Source organism: Mauremys mutica, chromosome 1, assembly GCF_020497125.1.
Source record: "Mauremys mutica isolate MM-2020 ecotype Southern chromosome 1, ASM2049712v1, whole genome shotgun sequence".
Taxonomy (NCBI): domain Eukaryota; kingdom Metazoa; phylum Chordata; order Testudines; family Geoemydidae; genus Mauremys; species Mauremys mutica.
The window spans coordinates 306091641-306110775 of record NC_059072.1 but is presented as its reverse complement, the minus strand read 5'-3'; the positions used below and the strand labels follow the sequence as shown (position 1 = coordinate 306110775).

Below are 19135 nucleotides of genomic sequence, written 5' to 3'. Positions count from 1 at the left end.
CTGCAGCGGCACTCTGTGATCCTGCTGCTATTCCTGAAGCTCCACCAGATGCCAGAGCACGTCCATTTGATCCCGCAGTAGCTGCAGCATTGCATCCTGCCTCCTCTGATCTTTCTGCCGCCACCTCTCATGTCGAGCGTCCCTCCTGTCCTCACATTCATTGGCCACTTTCCTGTGTTGTCAGAGTGGTACCGGTATGGTGCTCTGCTCTCTCCAATGTTATCACTCGGCTGCATGCGGGTGTTCCCTCTGTGTGCTGTCCCAGCTCTGCGCAGATAGCTGACACAGCAGACCCGACGAGAACCCCCAATAACCAGAGTCTAGTAAGATGCAAAGTCACGTCGACTAGGTTTATTGCGACCTCGGACACAGATTGCAGTTCCCCGTAGATTACTTAGTCTACCGGGCATACTACTAATAGGTGCCTCTTGGCAATGGACCCGGCTCAGTCAGTGGTGGGACTTTCCACTGACCCCTAGGCCGGACAAAGACACCGCCCCAGGAATGCATTCTTATACAGATACAAACAAGTTACACCTCACACCTGACGTATTGAGGGGCCACCCCTCTACGCAGCAAAGTTCAACCTCTCTACGTATTTAGGTGCCGCCTTTTACCTTGTACATGTTGGTTCGATCAAAACAACTCTATCCATCATATTACCCTTTTGCCCCTGTCATTGGGATGGGCCAGCTCGTTCTTTATTATCTGTGTGAAATGTGCAAGTATGTGAATGTTCAGTACCTTTTAGGTACGTATCTTCTTGCAGCATCAGCCCTTTCCTTGCTAGCTTCTGTGAGCAGGGCCTACCTCTGGCTCACAGCTTAACTTTGCTTTATGTTAGCAAAGTCTTGACCATTACGTCAGTTCAGGCCTCAGGCCTTATACCAGGCCTTGATACCAAGGTTTATATCTCAGGGCCTCCTCTTACTACATCCTGTACTGTGATACTGTGTCCTTCCACTCATTCAAATGAGCTCTTTCACTGCAGGTTGACTGCATGATCTCAGAAAACATTTCATCTCGCGTGCATTTTTTTCGCCGCCTTATCTGAGATAGCCTTCCCAAGGGAGGAGGGAAGTTTGAAAAATTTGCAACTGTGGGAGGGGAAAAAAGGGAGAGAAGTAGTGATAATCAAGATACATTTTACAGAACAATGTGTGTACTCTTTCACGGTGAACAACACTATTCACATTACATAGCACATGTGATTTCGGTACAAGGTCACATTTTGCATCTTAATATTGAGTGCCTGCAGCTTTGGTGTTAGAGATCACAGACGCAGGGCCGGGCAACAGAATTCGGCTTGTATGTGGCCATGGTAAGCCATTGTTTTTCGGCTTCTGCAACCTTCATAAAAGCAGCGCCCTCCTTTCCCATACCAAGCAAAGCCCATTGAGTGCTGCGGTTTCCGTGTTAATGTGCAGCAGCAGAAACCGAACTAACCCCCACCCATCCAATTATCTGGGATGATCACTTTACCCCTCCCCCCACCATATGGCTGGTATCAGGTAAGATCCCTGCTAGCCAAACATGAACAGCTCAGCGCCAATCATCCCCCTCCGCCCCCCACACACACTGCTTGGCTAACTGCAGGGAAGGATTTCTTTTCAGCCACAAAAAGAACAGGAGTACTTGTGGCACCTTAAAGACTAACAAATGTATTTTAGCATGAGCTTTCGTGAGCTACAGCTCACTTCTGTAGCTCACGAAAGCTCATGCTAAAATAAATTTGTTAGTCTTTAAGGTGCCACAAGTACTCCTGTTCTTTTTGCAAATACAGACTAACACGGCTGCTACTCTGAAACTTTTCAGCCACAGGCAAACAGCCCCGTAGGAATGGCTACCTCTGTCCCCTTAATTAAATTCCCATATTTCAACTAGGTTACCATGAACGATATCACTCTCCTGAGGATAACACAGTGAGATAAAGAACAGATGTTGCTTGAATGCCACCAAACACCGGGACCATACGCTGTCAGGCTTTGTCATGCAATGATACCAGATTACTTGCTACTAGCATGGCTTGGTAAAGTGTCCTACCATGGAGGACAGAATAAGGCTGCCCTGTCCAGAAACCTTCTGCAAAGGCTTTTGGAGTACCTCCAGGAGAGCTTCATGGAGATGTCCCTGAAGGATTTCCGCTCACAGGGCAACGTGCGCTGCCCCTGCCCCAAACACTGGCGGGGGGGGGGGGGAGGACAACAGTTCCTGCAGTCAAAAGCCACATGGAGCCACTTGCACACCTCTGCCTAAGAGCCAGACCTGCTTCTGGGTGTAGCGCTGTCCATGGTGCCAGGACAAGGAGGAAGCTTGCCTTAGTACCCCCACTGCGCCGCTGACCAGAAGACACCTGAGTTAAGCTCGTGCCACAATCCCCAGCCCTGAGCCCCCACCTCAAACCCAGAGCCACCTCCTGCATCCCAAATCCCTCATCCCCAGAGCCTGCACTGAGCCCTGACCCTCTCCCACACCCCAACTCCCTGCCCCAGCCACCTCCCACACCCTGAACCCCTCATCCCCAGCTCCGTTGGTGAAAGGGCATCAACAATTTTCTTCAACTGGGTCACCAGAAAAAAAGTTTGTAAGGCATGTTTTCTACGGGAATTTAATTAAGGGGACAGAGGTGGCCATTCCTATGGGGCTGTTTGCCTGTGGCTGAAAAGTTTCAGAGTAGCAGCCGTGTTAGTCTGTATCTGCAAAAAGAACAGGAGTATTAAAAAAATACATAACCAGCCAACCAAGCACATCTTGCACAAGCCCCATTGCTTCTCAGTCCTTTCAGAGTGAAGCAAACTCTGCTGCTGCAACCAAAGCTGACCCTTTTGATCTCCACAGATCTTCAATCCTTAGAGGCACAGGGTGCAGGTAAATCTAGACCTGATATTCGCTTATGAGTATTACATGTACACATTGCATAAGTGAAAGTGTTGCGTGCTTCAGGTGTATAATTAAAAGTTACAGTAAAAATGGTCAGTTTTACTCTCATTTTCCTGGGAATAATTTTGAAATAAATGTGTTTTGCTCAGTATAGCACAGCATTCATGCTCATCCTTAGAAAACAGCAACCATGGTTCCTACTGTTCTGGCTATAGTTTTGCTTGGTTAAAACCAAACCAAACATATTTGATTAGAGGCACTGTGCACTGATGGGTCTATTTAAAGGTGACATAAGGAATCAAAATTTATCACATATCATCCCCAAAATCTGAAGTCAAAAGAACGCTCCAGACACTGAGTAACAACCAAGAAGCTGTACTGGGACATGTGCTGTTCAACATAATCATAAATGATCTGGAAAAGGGGTAAAGAGTGGAGTGGCAAAATTTGCAGATGATACAAAATTATGTCCAAAGCAGATTGAAAGGCATTACAGAGGGATTTCACAAAACTGGGTGACTGGACAACAAAATGGCAGATGAAATTCAATGCTGATAAATGCAAAGTAATGCACATTGGAAATCATAATCCCAACTATACATAATGGGATAACTATACATGATGGGATCTAAATTAGCTGTTACCGCTCAATAGAGATCTTGGAGTCATTGTGGATAGTTCTCTGAAAACATCCACTCACTGTGCAGTTGCAATCAAACAAGCTAATAATGTTAGGAACCATTAGGAAAGGGATAGATAATACAGTAAATATCATAATTCTACTATATAAATCCATGATATGCCAACACCTAGAAGACTGCATGCAGTTCTGGTCACCCCATCTCAAAAAAAGATAGAATTGGAAGTTACCAAGAAGGGCAACAAAAATGATTAAGGATATGGAACAGCTTCCATATGAGGAGAGATTAAAAAGACTGGGTCTTTTCAGCTTGGAAAGGAGATGACTAAGGGGAAATATGATAGAGGTCTATAAAATCATGAATAGGGTGGAGAAAATTAGTAAGGAAATAAGTTATTTACTCCTCCACATAACACAAGAACCAGTGGTCACCCAATGAAATGAATAGACAGCAGGTTTAAAACAAACAAAAGGAAGTATTTCTTCACACAACGCACAGTCAACCTGTGGAACTTGTTGCCAGGGGATGTTGTGATGGCCAAAACTATAACTGGGTTTAAAAAAAATATTATATAAATTCATGGAGTATAGATCCATCAATGACTATTCGCCAAGGTGGTCAAGCGACGCAACATCATGCTCTGAGTGTCCCTAACCTCTGACTGCCAGACGCCGAATGATGGGAATGCTCACTCAATGATTGCCTGTTCTGTTCATTTGCTCTGAAGCAACTGGCATTGGCCACTGTTGGAAGACAGGATACTGGGTTAGATGGACCATAGATCTGACGCAGTACGGCCGTTCTTATGTTCTTACAAGGTTAACCATTATCTTTTGTGGAAAATGGAAACAATATGCACGTGAATCAGCACGAGACATGCTTCCAAGCACATCAACATGACTCATAAAAACATAGTTCCAAGAATGAACCATTAGCCATTTCCTGGCATTTATTTAATCTTTTTTTTGTAAACGCACAAAATACAACATCCTGAAAGATTTTAAGTTAAATTATCCTTAATGGGTTTTTTTTTTTTACTAATTTTCATGTTTGCCTTATAACATCAAAAACAGGCAAATTTCTTTTCAGAAGTCATGATTATTTAGATTTCCTACCACATACGAACATATCCATTCTAAGAATAAACTGTCAATTAAACCAACTGTAGAATGAATAGATTACATTGTATACTTAAGAGAACCTTCCTCTGCAGCAAATATTTTTCCCTGACCCAAAGCAGTAACAATAGCAGGAACCTTGGTTGCAGAGTGTTTACAATAGCAGGAAGCTGTTCTGAATCCACATAATGTATCCTCCCACAGCATTAATAAAAGATCATTTAAGAGATAGAAAGTAAGAGAGAACTCAGTTCAGTTAAGAAACTTTATATTAATGTAAGATACAGACTCCCATAATATTACATTTTTTAAAAAAGTAGGCATACATCAAGCAGCTAAACATTGGCATATTTTCCCTAAGTATTCCTGCTTTCTAATATATCAATGTCCAAAAATCAATATAGTAAATAGGGTCCAGTTCCCTTGCCCATGCCACAGCTCAAAAATGGATCTCTGGAGGTTCTCGTAATGGCCTTTTGTATGGGAGGTCGCATACTTTTTTAACCTTAATCCAGCCTCGAAATAGCAGCAAGGAAAACAAATAAGTCTTGGGCCAGAAATTTGAAACTTACATGCTTAGAGTCCATATTTGAGCACCTAAATAAAAGTGACCTGATTTTTAAGGATTATGAGAACCTACAGTTTCTATCAGTTTCTCTGGGAGTTGTGAGTGCAACACTCATGGAGAAGGGAAGAGAAAATCAGGCCACTTTTACTTTAAGTTGAGGACGTGGGCTTAGGTGTCTAACTTGTTAGAAGTTTTATTCTTAGTTTTTAGAATTCAAGTGTTTCCTTTGTCTGTGATAAATACAAGATATACATACATAAAAAACAGTTTTTAAAAAACAGCTTTAGAAAATGTTAACATCTTAGGTAATCTTATACTAAGATGTTTTTATATAAGGGAAAAGTCATCAGAGCTTCTTTTGCAGGGAATCTTTCTATTTGTATTTTATCAAAGCTGCAAACATATCAAGGCTTAATGTGCTTTATTAAAAACTGATCATTATATAAAGCAGTTTAACACTGATGGCCAACAACTTTGCTAATACACTTGCATACCTTTGCCATGGCTGACACAATCCTATCTTCATAATTAGTATGAATGCTTTGTATTATACAGCTATTGAATGCAATATGCAGATTTACAAATATACAATGACAGTAAATTATGGTGATAGAACAAGAGTTTATTAAAAATTAACCAACTATGATGAGTAAGCCAACCTTAGGTCTTCTCTTATTATGGTATGTGCAGTGTAAAAAACACACAATTTAAATGGATAGCACAATACTCATTTTAAATGAACAGCCAAAATGAACAGTGTGCTTCTTGTTGATCTTCCATATTACAATAATGTACTGTATTTTGATTTAATTTCACCACTCATCTAAGAAAGCTATTGGTGGGACAAATCATCTAATTCTGTCAAATTTCTGGAGAATATATGGCTTCATTCATGTGGAACAAGCATTCATTTTTCCCTAAATTAATTATAGCAAAAGAGAACCCAAGAAGACTTTTAGACAAACAGGTTTGTAAGATTTATTTTCCATTGCACATACATGGATTATATAAAAGTTAGTAACAAGTTACTGCTTAATTTCCTTACATTTTCTAAAGATAGTTACAGCAGACATTTGCCATATTAAAACATCAAGTCAGAAATCAATTTGAAAAAGGTAAATATGACAATATTTTAAAAAAACAAATTGCACATTTTAGTGAGGGGAAATTCAAATATATGTTTATCTAGCTTAGAATATTACAGTTAGAAATAGTTCTTTCAGTCCGTTTGTACATATTTTTCTCCAGATTAATAATTCTTTTCAATTTTACTTAATTAAAACTGGCAGATATTTCAGAGACTTTATCTTCCTCGTAGTATTCAAGATTCATCACATGAAATGCACTAGTAACTAAGACATTATACAATTGCTATTCAAATATAAAAAGGGCATCACACTTGAAAATAAGAAAAAACCCTAAAACATATTTAAAATTTATCATGAGATGAAAAGTTTAAGATGTTCAGCAATAAAGCCCTGTCCACTACTTACGTCAAAGAAGATTTTAAAAAATAATCACTGCACACAATACAAAGTGGGATCATACTGTAATCTTTCAGTCTTCTGTTACAGTAATATTCTCCATTACTGTTCACAAATGAGCGTTTCTATAGCAAACCTATTCTCAAAGTGTCGAATCTTTCGGCAATTGGTGGCTTCACGCTTTTGAATTCCTGTTGAGAGTTTGGAGAAAAGGGGGAGGGAGGGATGACAAATGAAACAGAGTGATGCATATTAGGAAGAATTAAAGTATTAGTCCATTTACTGTAATAAGAAGGTACCAGAGGTTCCTCTCAATTCACTTTCAAATCAGAAGCAAATAGAGGAATACCAAATTTATCAACACTTTAGGGATCTATTATTTACTTGTGTCCCTTATTTAACATGGGATCAATTAAAGTGTTCATGTTTTTTAAAAGGATTGTTTGCATCATTTTTACAAAATAGTTAATTTTTCCCCATCTACCACCTTCCCAAACACAGTCAGCAATCTGACTAAGTTACTCAATTAATTTACTTCAGAGTATGCTTGTAAACTTCTCCTTCCACATTAAACAAATGCTGAACAACAACTATGCATCTGACAAAGTGGGTATTCACCCACAAAAGCTTATGCTCCAATACATCTGTTAGTCTATAAGGTGCCACAGGACTCTTTGTCGCTTTTTACAGATCCAGACTAACACGACTACCCTTCTGATACCTAACCATTATAATACTTCACTTCTCTAGGCTCTTGAATCTGAGATTTTCAAAGAGCTTTCCACAGACAAATAATATAAGTTTTACAAGATCCCTGTAAGGTAAACAAGTATTATTCCTATTTTACAGATGCAGATTAGGAAGCACAGAGCAGTTAAGTGACATGGCCAAATTTGCACAAAACATCTAGGACAAATTAATCAGTTTTCAATTCTGTCCTTTGGCCATAAGACCATCCTTTTGATATACGAAAAATTGAACCATAAAGTGTGTACATGTTTAACTATTCTGACAGTTATAGTTACTGATGGTAAAGGCCACTATTATTAGCTTTGTGTTATTTATATTGCAGCTGACTGAAAATCTTCTGCCAAAATACTTTTTCCAACACAAAATGTTTTTTTCAACTAAACAAACTGAGAAAATTTTCATTTTCTTATAAATCCTTTTCAACTGTCGGAGTGGGGGATTCAAGGAAAATGTAAAGAAAAATTAATGGGGAAAAAGGTCATGTTATATTGCATTCATGTTTCAAGTCTTCAAATTTTTTAAGGTCAGGCTTAACAAAGCCCTGGCTGGTATGATTTAGTTGGGAATTGGTCCTGCTTTGAGCAGGGGGTTGGACTGGATGACCTCCTGAGGTCCCTTCCAACCCTGATATTCTATGATTCAGGATTAATACCCCATCATGCTAATCTCTGTGTAAACAGGAGCTTCAAAGAGCCAATGACAGCAGGACCACTCTAAATTTTAATCTGAGAGGTACTGTCTTCAACATATCCGGCTGTTTATTGACTAGAAACATTAACTTTTCCATCAACACAAGATAACATTCTCAAGAGACTTTACCTTTCATGGTTTCTTTGCGCTGTAGTTTATAGGTTTCCTTGCCACGGCACAGACGATAAATAAAGAACCCCAACTGATCCACATTTTCAATGCGATCAGTAACAATCATCTGTTCATGAATCAGATAGGACTGAGGCAAGTATGTTCCAGCCTACATTAACAAAAAGGCAACAGTTCATTATTAGAAGTGCAATCATTCATTCTTCTGCTAAGTACACACAAGATAATTCAAATCAATTTTATTTACTCTCAAACAGCAGCAGTTCTATGCAAACGAGGATTTGCAGCTTCGCAGACTTTCAAAATACATAGTACATACAGAATTTTCTTTTAAACATCAGGAATGTGACTGCATTTTAGTGCAGATATTTAAGAGAGAATAAAATAATCATATAAAATATCACAACATTTTCACAGCAGGAAACATTGATGTATAGTGTCTTCCATTACAATAATTAAAGCTATATTGTTTTTTTCCCACACAAGAGAAGCAAATTATCTCCAATTAAGGTTCATCACTGTGGGCCAAATCTTGCAGTCTTTACTCACCAAAGACTATCATTTACTAGGGAGTCAATTGTTTCCAATACAAGCTTTGTCCAAGTAAAGACTGCAGAAACGTGCATGAGGTTAGTATTATCTTGCTGATTGATGGAAGTCCCAGGGATCAGTAGTTTACTACTATCCTGCATTCTGTTAAGTTTAAAATAGGTGGATCCCAAACATTTTCATAGCACAGGCCACAACTTAATGGACTGTGAATGGGAGGATAGATGGTCCACAAGACAATCACATAACATCCCTGTGGCAACTATACCAATTGTTTAAATAAAAATATATTAGAAAGTATTTTTTCTTGTATGTTTGCTTTAAGGTCAGCTATTACCAGAAAGTAAGGAAAGCCCAAATAATGTGACTATTGAGCTCTCCAGAGACCACCAGCAAAAACTCTGCAGACAACAGTCCAGAAAGCTAGTTCAGAAAATAGAACTAGGGGTCCATTCCTCATCCATCTGGAATCCACAAGAGTTTTGTCATTGATTTAAAAGAGAGTACAATCAGCCCTATTGCGTGTTTCTGTCAGAGTAGAATATTCACAGAAACAAAAATTGGCAACTCTATTAAAAGTTGACTTTATTAAAACATTATCCACAAATAAATCAATCGGTCTTTCTAAAATGTGACTGAGTAGAAAGAGATTCCATTTAGTATAATTCCTATTTCTGACATTAATGAAGAGGGAGTTTTTAATCTATTTTTCACTTGTGAGTTCAAACACTTACGCTACTTTTAAAAAGCACCTTGGAATCCAAAGAAACTGCTGCACTGCATCCAGAAAATTACATTAGCATAGAATATAGTGTAGCTGGCTAAAGATTTTTATTTTTATTGTCGATAAGCCACTTACGAGTTTCTATTACAAACCAGAGATTAAGGACAACAATATTTTTTCAGTCCAAGCAGCATGTTTAAACAAGCTGATTAAGAGCTGTTCTTTTTAGCACCAAGGTAGTGATTATATAATATTTACTTTGAAATGTAAAAATATTCCTGACCACATCTGAAGAGGCAAACATAGGTGAATTGGTTTTTTTTTTAAGCTGACCTTGTAGTTCATTAAACAATGAACAGCCTTGTTATTTAAACAAATAATTTATAAGTTAAAGACCTTCCAAATTCAGCTGGAAAAAAAAAAAGTTTGTTTTCCACAGAAAGAAAATAAAGATTGTTACAGTAGAGACACTGCATATTAAAAGTACACCATATCGTAAACTGCAATTCAAAAGAATATAGAACATAAGAAAAACAGATTACTGTAGTTGAAGGAAATTCTACACTCTCACTTAAGTGCTTTAATTGCATACTACAGATGGGGAAAATCATAGCTATAAATTATTCTTGCAGCATATTTGTCCATATACATAGATGTACAGAGTTTAAAGCCAAAAGGGACCATTGGATCATTTAATTGGACCTCCTGTATATCACAAGCCATTAAGTTTCACGCAGTTTTATCTCTCTAATGATCCCACCTATTTGGAGTTGGCTAAAGTATATCTTTCAGAAAGGCATCTAGTCTTCCCTTGAAGAGATCAAAAGATGAAGAATCCAACACCTCCCTTGGTATTTTGTTTCAATAGTTAGTCACTCTCCTGGTTAAAAATGTCTTATTTTGAATTTGTCTGGCTTTAGCTTCCAGCCATTGGTTCTCATTAGGTTTTCTCCATTAAGTTAAAGACTCAAGGCTTAGCAGAATTCTGTTTATTTATAATTTGAACAGACAGTATCTAAGGTTTTCTTTAAGTTTTTATTTTTATCTCTTTAAATTTTCACCGTCGTGGGAAATTATGGGAGTGTCCAACAATAATTATTTAACGACAATAAGCGTTGATTCAAATGTTTAAAGCTTTTTAACTGTTAAAACACAAATTGGCAATATCACATGTAAAATATACAAAGTAAATATCCTTAAAATCAGATTCTAATAGGTTTTCAAGCAGTATTTTTCTTACTTTGCCTATCTGCAAATTTTTTCATTGATGGAAATATTTTTGTTGGTTTGTGTGTGTGCTGAAATCAATGTTTACTGATAAAAATCTAATCCTTCCAAGTCTAACTGTAATCAAGTCATCTCTCAGTCTTCTTTCTGATAAACTAAACAAATTGAGTTCCTTACTTCTTTCAGTGGAGGGCACTTTTCTCCAGCCCTTGAATAAATTTTTTTGTGAAGACTAGAACTCTATAGAGTATCCCAGTATGAGCCTCACCAATGCCATGCACAGAAATAAAATCACCTCTCTACTCCTACTCCTCAGTTTATACATACAAGGATTGCATTAGCCCTTTTTCCCCACATCTTCACACTAGGATCTTATATTGAGTTGCTTTCCAGGGATGCAGTCCCCCATTCTGTAGGTCTAGATTGCATTCCTTGTTCTAAATGTATAACTGCATTTAGCTGTATTAAAATAAACACTTTTTGTTTGAATGGGCCCAGCTTACCAAGTGGGCCAGATCTTTGTATGACTGCCTTGCCCTCATCGTTATTTACCAGTCTGCCAATCTTTATGTCATCCGCAGATTTTATTAGTGATGACTTTATATTTATTTCCAGATCATTGATGAAAATGTTGATTAGCATCAGACCTAGTACCGATCTTTGCAGAAACCCCCTTGAAACATCCCCATTCAAAGATTTCCCATTGACAACTACTTTTTGAGATCTGTCCGTTAGCCTATTCTTAATCCATTTAACATGTGCTTTATCAATACTGTATAGTGCTATTTTTTTAATCAGACTGTCATGCAGTATTAAGTCAAATGCCTCATAAAAGTTTAAGTACACTACATCTCTGCAGTTACCTTTAATCAACCAAATATGTAATCTCAAAGAATGACATCTTTCTCTATTCCCAAATCTGTAAGTCCCTTAAACTGAACTCCTCTGAAGATTTAAGTTCTTTAGTGAGGAGTTAACTTTTCGAAAGCACTTCTCACATGTGAACTCCAGGGCTTGTGAAAATAATATGAACATGTTTCTCTTTATTATATATAACAAAACCACCTGCAGTTCAACCATACCTTTATGTTGATCAGCAACTCCAAGAAATTTTTTGGCGGCATAACAACTGAAGTGTTCAGAGGAATCACATAGCACTTATCCAAGCTAAGGTCAAGGTAGGCTGTGAGTCTCTGGTGAAGAAATGCATATTCTAATCAAAATCTTAAATAATTCTAGGGTTAGCAAAATTGTGTTAATATTATGCTCAATTACTGTCATATACTTGTTCTTCCTGTAAACTGCAGTACTGTTAGTTATAAGGTGTGTTCTAATTTATCGAGTTTGGTGGTGAGATACAAAGATAAAAGGCAATCCTAATATCAGATTACCTAGAACAGAAATTTCTGCAAGTCAATAGGTACTAGGTAGTTCAGACTTTTCAGTGCATCTGAGCTGTCTGAGGTTAAGTGCAGTATTTATTTAGTCTTGTTGCTTGTATTTTAAAATTTGAGGGAGAAATCTGAAAGTACAAATCTCCCTTTCAGAGTTCAGTGAAACATGACTGGAAGAGAACACACAGTAGAAAATATCAGATGCTATACATAAAAATATTTTATTCTTCCAAAATACTGTGCAGTTGAAATGCTAGTTTACTGATATATTTGGGAAATACTAGCAACCTCAAAAATACAAAAAAGTGTCAAACTTGCAGAATCTACATTTTAAACCAGTAATTTATGGTCTCTGGATTATCCAAAGGGTAATATTTGCAATAGTTTATTAAACTATAACGCTAACAGATTCTTGAACTAGACTGAAAGGTCTTGAGGCACCATTAACTAAATTGTTTTTGCTAAGGAAGGACAATATATTATGTTCAAGTGTTCAGTCTTGCAACATCCAACATTTTTTGTGAGTCACGTATTAAATACAAAGAACTAAGGGCCCCAATCCTGCAAACACTATTCAGCATAATGATTACTACTATGACTAGTCTATCTGTCAAAGTACTTATAGCAAAAGTTTGCAGCATTGGACCTTAAGTTAACAAAGCATTAAGGCTTAAGAATAATGAAATATAAAATGTGAGGTTCTTACAGTCACATTACATTTTCTATTGCTATTTTTTTCCTCACACAGCTTCACGTTTCTTATAGCCTGATCCAATGCCTAATGAAATCAATAGGAATCTTTCTATTATCTTCAGTGGACATTGGATTAGGCCTTAAATGCATACTACAAAATATATTTATCACCTATAATATTTCTAAGGCTCCTCTCACCATGGTAGCACATCTGTGTAGGATTTGCATTATGCCAAGTTATCATTGCTGTGGGAAATACCTTTGTCTTTCCTATTTTTATTTTAATTATGCAACATTACTATTATACAGAATTGAAATGGGTGTTGAAGGTCAGACCTCACTTTGGTATATGAGGTGCCAGCCTTTATTTCTGTCATGCCAAGTGTGAAGTGTGATGTGAAAGAAGCTCTGCTGCAAATCTTAACAAATATTTACTGAACATATTTAGAAATAAATTTTTCTAATCACATGATTATTTAACCAATGTTTTTCCCAAACTTGCTTATGAATGTTAGGCAAAATGAGCACTAACTATTAACTTCATGTTTAGACATGTTTGAGTTCCTACAAAAAGACCGTGGCAATGATTTTACACAGTAGGAAAGTGTTTTTCAGCCTTGAATAATGCAAAAATAGCTCAACAGTTTTTCCTCAAGCTTTGAGCAGCAGCAAGAGTCACATTTCAGTGAAACCAGGTGTGGACTATTTAAGCATAATGGGATAATTTTCAGAAAGCGGAAAGAAAGAAAATGGGTTTTTCCAACTAACTATGATCACTGAGAGAAAGCTGTAGCATTACAGAGATGTCTTGCAAAAATTTTACTACTACGATGTGCAACAAAGATACTTATTGACAAAAGATAGAATAAAAGTAGTGCTCAGTCATGCCTTTAAAAGCAGTGAGTGGCCTGCGGTGGAGGCAGAGTGCTTCCTGAGAGCTCCCAAATACCCAGGCTGGGGTCTGGCTGCTGCCATGCACCTTAAAGTGAATACAGAATGTACTGCCCTCCACCGCCCATCAGCCGTATCCTTGCCTTTTCACTGTCTCCTTTGGAATGGTTAGCTTCACTGAAAGCATTACTGGATGATAGTCTTTGAGCTTAGGTGAATACGACTGTGAATATGACCAGCCCCTGCACATGGAATGAAGGCTTCTTCCACCCTACATTCATCACTACTGTTGCTGATCACAATATGGCTTCATGTATTTTCAGCAATAAGATTAAAATTTTCTTCACGTTCTTGTATTATGACAAGGAAATGGATGTGTTTGGGTTTCTTCCCCCTCTCTTTTCATGAACAAGAACACTTTATAAATGGTGGCTTACAGACGAGGAGAACAGCAAGATTATCATCAAATGTGCACCCTGTACACAAGGTTTAATAATTACTTCCAGTTTCTGAACACCAAAATACTGCAGAGCTCACACTTTCACACCAGTAAAATAACTGAAATAATTAGAAACCACACAGATTAAGTTGATTAAAAAAAAGCTTTTTGAAATTTTTTTTTGTTTTTAAATGCTTTCAAGGATTCTCGGCAGACGTTCCTTACCCGGTGGAAATCATGAACAATGTCTGCTGGATCACTGTCAGCAAATTCTGGGACAGGCACACTGATGAATTCAACATCATCCTCCTCAAGGATCTGAATGTTTTGCTCAATTGTCTGGTAGCGAGCTGCTGGAGCACGTGCATCAGGCTCAGTCAGAGTTAAGTCATCTTCAATATATTTTATTCCACAGAAATACACACCACCTTGCTAAAAAATAAATAAAATAACCCCAAAACAAACAACATTTCAGCAAGTTTATAAAAAAATGTAAATGTGATCAACTACTATGCAAGCTTCCTCAGATAGCGATGTCACTGCACCTTAAACTCTACTCTACACCCACATGGCTCTTCCATTCTCAAACTTCTCCTGAGCAGACACTGCCCATCATCAAGCCATCATTATGCCAATTTATTTAATTCATAAGCCTACACTGGATCAATTTTAGACAACATAGGTCTTCTACATGCTTGAGTAAGAGATTAAGGGCCTAGAGTGAAATCCTGGCCTCTCTGAAGTCAATCGGAATTTTGCCATTGACTTCAGGGAAGCCAGGATTTCATACCTGGTTTTTAACCTGGCCTTACATTTGCACTAACAAATTACTGCAGGTACAAATAAGACATGCATACCTCTAATTACATTATTTGTGAGCAGAATAAGGTACTTAAAAGTTTTCATGCCTAAACATGTGCTTACAAATTGTAGTATTCAATAATCAGGCCCTTGAATATTATATTTGATTATGTTTTATGTTCTAGCCTAAATCCTTTTTAATTAATTTATTCTGACTATCCAAAACATGTTCAGGAAGTCCTTTATAATCTTGAAAGTTTCCTAGATTTAAGACTTTTTAAGTTTGTTTATAAATGAATTCATTTCTGATGTTTTAAACTACAGCTGTCTTCACTCACAAGCTGTAGCCTGTCAGCTATATACGTTATTTGCAGTATGACCACTCTCACCTGAGCTAGGCTAACTCCAGAGGAGTTAACTTGGGTGTAGATAACTCAAGCTAACACTGTAGTGCAGACAAGCTCTTAGACTTGCTCCTGGTAACCATAATATAGCTTACATCACTCTGAATTTCATCTACTGAATCTGATAAAGTCTAAATTGGTACAATTCACAGAGAAAGCCAGGATCCAGAACAGAACAGCAAGAATAGAACAGAAAGGTATAAGAAGATGCAAGTTAAATTAGACCCCTCCAGCTCCTCTGTGCTGTTTGATCAGTTTAGACTTCTGTAGACATTAGCAAATGGATGTAAATAGGTCCAAAGGATCAGGTGTCTGGAAATCAGGCTGTCAGGGAATGGGATTTTCCTGGGAACCCTCCACGCACAGATCTTGCCCCTCCCACAAATAGAGAGGAGGAGTGTCAGCTGCCGCCATGGCACTGTTTCCCACCCTTGGCCAAACACAGTGTGCTCCACATGGCTGGAGTCTGTTTCGGGGGTGGGGAGGGATTGGATATTAGGCAGACAGACACATTAGCTACCCCATCAGCCCCATGAAATTCAGGGTCTGTATTATCATAATTCCCACAGAATCCCCATGAAGTCACAGGGGTGTCCCTTGTAGCAGAGCTCCAATGGAACTGCACTGCCAGGGAGCCAGAGCCAATGCAGGGTGTAAGGCCTCTGTAGAGATAGCTCTGGAGTCCTGCAGATCCCAGGTTTAGGGGCTTGCTCAATGGCCTACTTCACAGGAGGATGGGGGCAAACCGCTCTCCCCAACTGAACAATAGGGGAGAATTCTGTGGAATTTCCTGCCCCAGAAGTCTCTCTGAGTGTTTCCTGTGGGAGCAATAATCTGGCCCTAGGAGTCTTATACCACCTTACACATTCCCTCTGAATCTGGTCATACGTGGAGGAGAGTAATTTATCCCAGAGTGAAACTGCCAAAGACACCACTCTTCATGAATTCCCAAATGGCCTATCAAAGGAGGAGGACTGAAAATAATTTCTGAAAAAGCTATACATCCAGCCCTTAAACCTATAGAAGAGTAAATGTGAACAGAGAGAACCAGTAGCACTCTCTCGCTCACTCTCTACTAAACGCAGTGCATACAGTCCTTTACTACACAAAATGTATTTAGCTTACCTGGAATGCAAAATATTTGTACAGATAGGCACCACCAAGTATCACACCAGCAAGCATAAAAGCCACTCCAAAGCACATACACCAACACCAAGCTCTCCTCTGTCCAACAGGCACCACAGCTTCAGGGTCCTAGAAACATATCAAAGGGAAATTGTCAACATAACATTCCAAAAGACACAAAAGATTGTGGATGTACCTGTCTATTTAGTGCAAACATTTCCAGCATCATTAGAAAATATTGGGTAATTTTATCTCATATTTGGAAAAAAATACTTTAAACTTATTCCACGTTAAGGTTTACAGCAACACCACCTATGGTGAGATTATGATGAGATAAAAACAGCTATAAATGCCACAACCTCTTACTGCCATCTTCTTGGGCTGACCCATCAACTGGTTACTAACGTCAAAAGCATACAAGCTGAGGAGTCATGGGGAGAGTTCAGGAATGGTGAAGTCATTTGATTCATCATTTCTCTCACAGCTGAGCTTTTCACAGGTTGTGTCCAGAAAAGTATCCATTTTTAGGTTAATTTTTGTGAAACAATAGCATGTAAGGGACCTGGATTCAGAAGAAGCATTAGGACACACTTCAGGATGGTACAATTTAAGAGATTTGAGGAATAAGAAGCTTAGGGCAAAATCTGGCCCCGTGATATACGACTGTGATAGGTGAAGAAGAGGGAAATGCATACTAGAACTCTTTTGAGCAACAGATTGCCAACTAAGGCAGTAGCCAGTTGCCTATACTACCAGCACAACAGAGCATTGTTAGGCCCCACTCTGTACATACTGTGCTACATGTGAGGGATGCACAATGCTCCTCTTTGGAGCAGTAGTAAGGAGTACCATATCATGCATTTCCTCATCAAGCCATCTGAAGCTGGTGCTTGCAGGAGGACACCTATGTCTATATCACATGATCAACATCTGGTCATATGTGGAGGAGAGTAATTTATCCCAAAGTGAAACTGCCAAAGACACCACTCGTCATGAATTCCCAAATGACCTATCAAAGGACGAGGACTGAAAATAATTTCTGAAAAAGCTATACATTCAGCCATTTGCATTTGGGGGGAGGGATAGCTCAGTGGTTTGAGCCTTGGCCTGCTAAACCTAGGGTTGTGAGTTCAATCCTTGAGGGAGCCACTTAGGGATCTGGGGCAAAAATCAGTACTTGGTCCTGCTAGTGAAGGCAGGGGGCTGGACTTGACTCAATGACCTTTCAAGGTCCCTTCCAGTTCTAGGAGATAGGTATATCTCCAATTTATTTACTTTATTTTATTTTATTTATTTAACACCTTTCACTTCCCTCATTTCTGCATAATTCAGGTAAATGACGGCAGGATTTTGCCCTTGGTTTCTTAGGGTACATCTACACTGCCAAAAAACATCTGTAGCAGCAAGTCTCAGAACCCGGGTCTACAGGTTCGGGCTCGCACTATGGCACTACAAATAGCTGTGTAGATGTTCCCACTCAGTCTGGAGCTTGGGCTCTGAAACATCCACCTCCTCAGGTTATAGAGACCAAGCTCCAGCTGAGCAGGAACATCTACACAGCTATTTGTAGTGCCACAGTGTGACCTGAGAGACTCTGCTGGGGAGCTGGGGTTTTTTGCAGTGTGGGTGTACTCAGAGTCTAATCCCTTCCAATCCATAACACTGACAGATAAATGTCAGAGTTTGCACCAGCAGAAAGTAATTCATTATACCATTCCTACTGGAGACAACAAGAAATCATGACAATCAGGAAGACCGAAAATAGTAGTGAAAAATAAAAGTGGAAAAACTCTAGACACCCCGTTTGCTAAGAGGAAGAAAAAGTTTTGCTTTAGAGTGATGGATATACTCTTATATTTCAACAGATACTTTTCATGGCTTTTGGGTTTGTTTTCAGAGGACCCCAGGCAATTATTACAACAAGCTGTTATAGCATTTAATAACTAAATAAAATGTTGAATTTTTAAACATCAAAGTTCTAATTGTAACCTATTCTCTATGTTGTTTTAATAGTGGTGTACAAATCAGTCACTCGCAATATATAGCAAGCTTCCATACCCACTTTTCTGCAAGGTGACAGCTGTCAACAGCAGGTTAGAAGCATTAACAGGATCAAAACTTGTCAAAAATAATTCACAGCTTATGCTTCATTAATAAAAAAGCTTTTTATATTAACTTGCAGAGTGCTGCAAGAAGCAAAATAAGTGTATCTTTCTTTTGGAAGGTTTTCCATTTATTACAGCTAGATATATCACTGGTTTCTGTTCCAAATACAGAACACTGTGAGCTCCTGGAAGATGCATTCTCTTGACCTGAAATGTAGGCGTTATAAACATAAGCTATTATCAAACCTTCTAGATCAATACAAATGTTTCTATGGAAAGCATAAACAAATTCTAACTGAAGCAGAGTTTTTAAACTGATAAAAATTCCCCTGCAGCATTTGCAAGGTAAGCACTGTAACCTCTGTGCTAATACAGAAGACCCTGAAAGTGAAAATGGCTAGAAAACAGTATTAAAAATGAAACTGACTCACCACAGCATAAACAGTGAAATGTAGGTAGCAATTTTAAAAATCCTTTCAGTTTTAACTGTTAATTATCTAAGGATTTTTTCATTAGCTACATG

The 19135-nt window shown here is 38.4% G+C and overlaps 1 protein-coding gene across 1 annotated transcript in view; it reads right to left on the bottom strand.

Moving 5' to 3' along the window:
• Nucleotides 1-6160: 6160 nt before the first annotated feature.
• Nucleotides 6161-19135, bottom strand: part of ITM2B (integral membrane protein 2B) — a 28375-nt gene continuing 15400 nt past the window's right edge. Inside the window, exons 2-6 of the mRNA XM_045013822.1 lie at nucleotides 16508-16636; nucleotides 14403-14609; nucleotides 11843-11953; nucleotides 8261-8411; nucleotides 6161-6882 (exon numbers count right to left, since the gene is read on the bottom strand). Of these exons, the coding sequence (XP_044869757.1) occupies nucleotides 6794-6882; nucleotides 8261-8411; nucleotides 11843-11953; nucleotides 14403-14609; nucleotides 16508-16636 (687 nt within the window). The 3' untranslated portion in view covers nucleotides 6161-6793. The remainder of the gene's footprint in view (nucleotides 6883-8260; nucleotides 8412-11842; nucleotides 11954-14402; nucleotides 14610-16507; nucleotides 16637-19135) is intronic.